Source organism: Gekko japonicus, unplaced genomic scaffold, assembly GCF_001447785.1.
Source record: "Gekko japonicus isolate JY-2015 unplaced genomic scaffold, Gekko_japonicus_V1.1 scaffold5878, whole genome shotgun sequence".
Lineage (NCBI taxonomy): Eukaryota > Metazoa > Chordata > Lepidosauria > Squamata > Gekkonidae > Gekko > Gekko japonicus.
This window is the reverse complement of record NW_015167235.1, coordinates 26035-29192: the sequence shown is the minus strand read 5'-3', so window position 1 is coordinate 29192 and position 3158 is coordinate 26035. Positions and strand designations below refer to the sequence as shown.

Genomic DNA, 3158 nt, shown 5'->3' with positions numbered 1-3158 from the left:
TTGCCAGCTCCATTCTGAAGATCAAATGCACCCAGGGCAGGAAGAAGGCCTTCTCCACCTGCGCTGCCCATCTGGTGGTGGCTGTCCTCCACTACGGCTGCGCCATTTTCATCTACATCCGGCCCAAGGCCAGCTACTCCCTGGAGCAAGACAAAGTGGTCTCTCTGGTCTACACCAATGTCACACCTATGCTATATCCCATGATCTACAGTCTCCGGAACAAGGAAGTGAAGGGAGCTTTGAGGAAGGTTATAGGGAACAAAGTCTCATTTCACACAAAAAATTGAGTTTCTGACAAGAAGGGTAGACGCCGCCGGTTGATTTAAATGGAAGAGTGTCTCATTGCCTTCCATGGGAAATTACTGCCACGTTCCTGCAGCGGGAAAACAGGAGTCAGATATGAGGTTTTAGTACTGTACTAGAAATGCCAAAAGTGACTCATTTTTTAAAAGCAATAAAGTGCTCTTAAACTTTGTCCTGAAAACTATCAGGTCTCTCAGATCCAGTCTGTCTCCAACTGACAGTAGCAATAAAAACCTTGTTTATTGGTGGTGGCATGTACCTTCCCCATTCTTAGAGGCCCATACCAACCTTCTAGTTTTCTCTCCATTGATGGTTGGCCATTTGGCATCTAGTAGAGTCCATTCTTTCTCCATAGTAGGGCCCACCTTGTGGAACAAACTCACTGAGGAGGTGAGGGGGGTGCTAACTTTAGAAGTTTCTGGAGATTTTCTAAGGCCCCGCTCACACAGGAGGATTTGCTAACCGGCGCGATCAGATGCCAACATCGGGCAAGCGTCGCGCCCCCGCCCCCAACCCGTCCCTTCCGGCCAAAGATGCGGAGTTAAACCCCCCCTGCAAAATACTAATACCTACTTGAAAATGCGCAGCAGGGGTGGCGGTGTGATCGCCAATGCGCCTGTCTCCCACAGCATGCCAGGCTCCCTTCCAAACTGCACATACGCACACATGCGCAGCTGACTCGCCTCGTTCTCCTGTCCGTGGCTTCCCCCTCGGCATCTGATCACGCTGGGGAGCATATGCGCGGTGGCTCGGGGGATCTGTCTGGTCCCGCTGCCGAGCTTCTCTTTTGCTGCGGCTCTAAAAAGCTTCACTTCCACCACGGCTTTTCCTGCGGTGTGACCGGGGCCTAAGTCTGTTTTATTTGTTAGGTCTTTAATAATGGCTTTCAAATTGTAGGCATTTTCTTGGACAGGCGGGTAAATTGGGGTTCCACTGTATTTTGTATGTTTCCAATGTTTCAAAATTGTAAGCTGCTTTGAGCAACGAGGGAAAAACAAGTATCGATATGACACCGAATACGCAAATAAACACAATTTTTACAAAACAGAGGCGTTTTATTTTGTTTCACATCTACTCCGGAGGGATTCTTTTTATTAGAACTGCAAATCCTTCTGACAGGTAGTGGGCATGTTGGCAATCCATTGTCCATCAGCCAAGAAACTTCCTTCGGGCAGTCAGCATGATTGGGTTTGCTAACAGGCCTAGAGAGAGAAAAAAAATCTGCTCCTTTAAGAGAGCCTTACATATGTGTGAAAATGGACAGCTGAACCTTTCCATGGCAATGAAGGTGAATATGGAAGGACACCCAGCAAGGTACAGTGGGTAAGAGCAGTGGACTCTAATGTGGAGAACCGGGTTTGATTCCGCACTCCTCCATGTGAAGCTGTTATGCCGGAGACTGTTTTCTTGTTTGAGGCAAGGGTTCTTTCTGTTAAAATATACAGGATCTGCTGTGTACAGGAAGCAAGAAGAATAAGAATAATATCCCTCAGGGGTAGGGTTGCCAACTGTGACTTATCTCGCTGGTGGGGGACTCCTGGGGGATCCCGGTGTGTGGGCGTGCACGCGAAGCGCGAACGTGCCGCATTCGCATCACAGGGCAATGACGTCATGACGCCAGACATGCTGGGGGCGGGGCCATGACCATACAAGGGAAAACCATAGAGTTTTCCCTTGTATGATCGTTGCCCCGCCCCCAGCGTGCCCAGTGTCATGACGTCACTGCCCTGTGACGCGCACGCCGGGGCGGGGTTCCCCCCGGGGCCCGATTCCCCGGCGTCTGGGAACGGGCCTCTGGGGCGGGGGATTTTCCACCCCCCAGGGGGATTTGGCAGCCCTACTCAGAGGGCATCAGAGGGGTTAAGTAACTAGCATAGATTAAGGACTTCCTGGTATTTTTAAATGATCCCCTCCTTTCTCCTGATTGGCTCACTGGCTAGTTCTTCTTCTTCTTTTTTTAAGCCCACTTCCTCCATGGTTGTTGGTTATACAGTTATATGGTTAGTTAGAACCTTCTCCTTCCTCTCCTCTTTACACAGTTGCTTCTCTTCTGAATAAAACTATTCTTTCAGCAGCTTGAGCTCCACTCCCTTTTGCATATTAAAAACACTGCCAACACTTCTCTAGTGGATTTGGGTGGTCAAAGAATGCTTATGAAGGCAAGGCACTATGGTACAGAGATACTCTAATTGTAGAACATGTAACAAAAACAATGTAAAGATCCTCATATCCAGTGCTCCCTCTAAGCTGTGGAGTCTCATGAGCAAAAATTCTACTTTGTGAGCTACTGGAATTAAGTTGTGAGCAAGCAATTTGGCTGCTGCATGGATTAGTTTGCTCTGAAGCCGTCGTTCCTGAGCTAAGACAAAAATGTGTCAGCCGGAGGCTAAAAAACTGTGAGCTATCTCACACCAACTCAGCTTAGAGGGAGCACTGCTCACGTCTCTTCAGTTGCTGGGGGGTTTCGTACAGCAACAATTTCCAGCAGCTCCATTGAAACCCAGCGGCTACTGTTTCCTCTTCCTGTTTTTATAACCTGCTTAGGTAAGTTTCACTGGGCAGGTATGCTGAGTCAGGTTCCAGTCACTGCACCTGACATCCCCTAATTAGGAAGGGAATTGATCCTGCAGTCCCTTGGATATCCTAAGCACAGATAAGGTTCTCTGACAGCACTATTCCCTTCTCCTCCTCGAGGGTTTCTTCCACAGTGGCACTACAGAAGCCTGTTGGGTGACCTTGGGCCAGTCACGGTTCTCTCTCTCAGCCCCACCTGCCTTACAGGTAATTGTTGTAGAGAGAGGAAGGGAAGGCGATTGTGAGAAACTCTGAGACTCCTTTGGCCAGAGAAAAGTGGA

General features: G+C 49.0%; 1 protein-coding gene across 1 annotated transcript in view; it reads left to right on the top strand.

The window, feature by feature from the left end:
• Nucleotides 1-287, top strand: part of LOC107112113 (olfactory receptor 10R2-like) — a 943-nt gene extending 656 nt beyond the window's left edge. The window contains exon 2 of the mRNA XM_015413187.1: nt 36-287. Coding sequence (XP_015268673.1) covers nt 36-287 — 252 coding nt within the window. The remainder of the gene's footprint in view (nt 1-35) is intronic.
• Nucleotides 288-3158: the final 2871 nt, after the last annotated feature.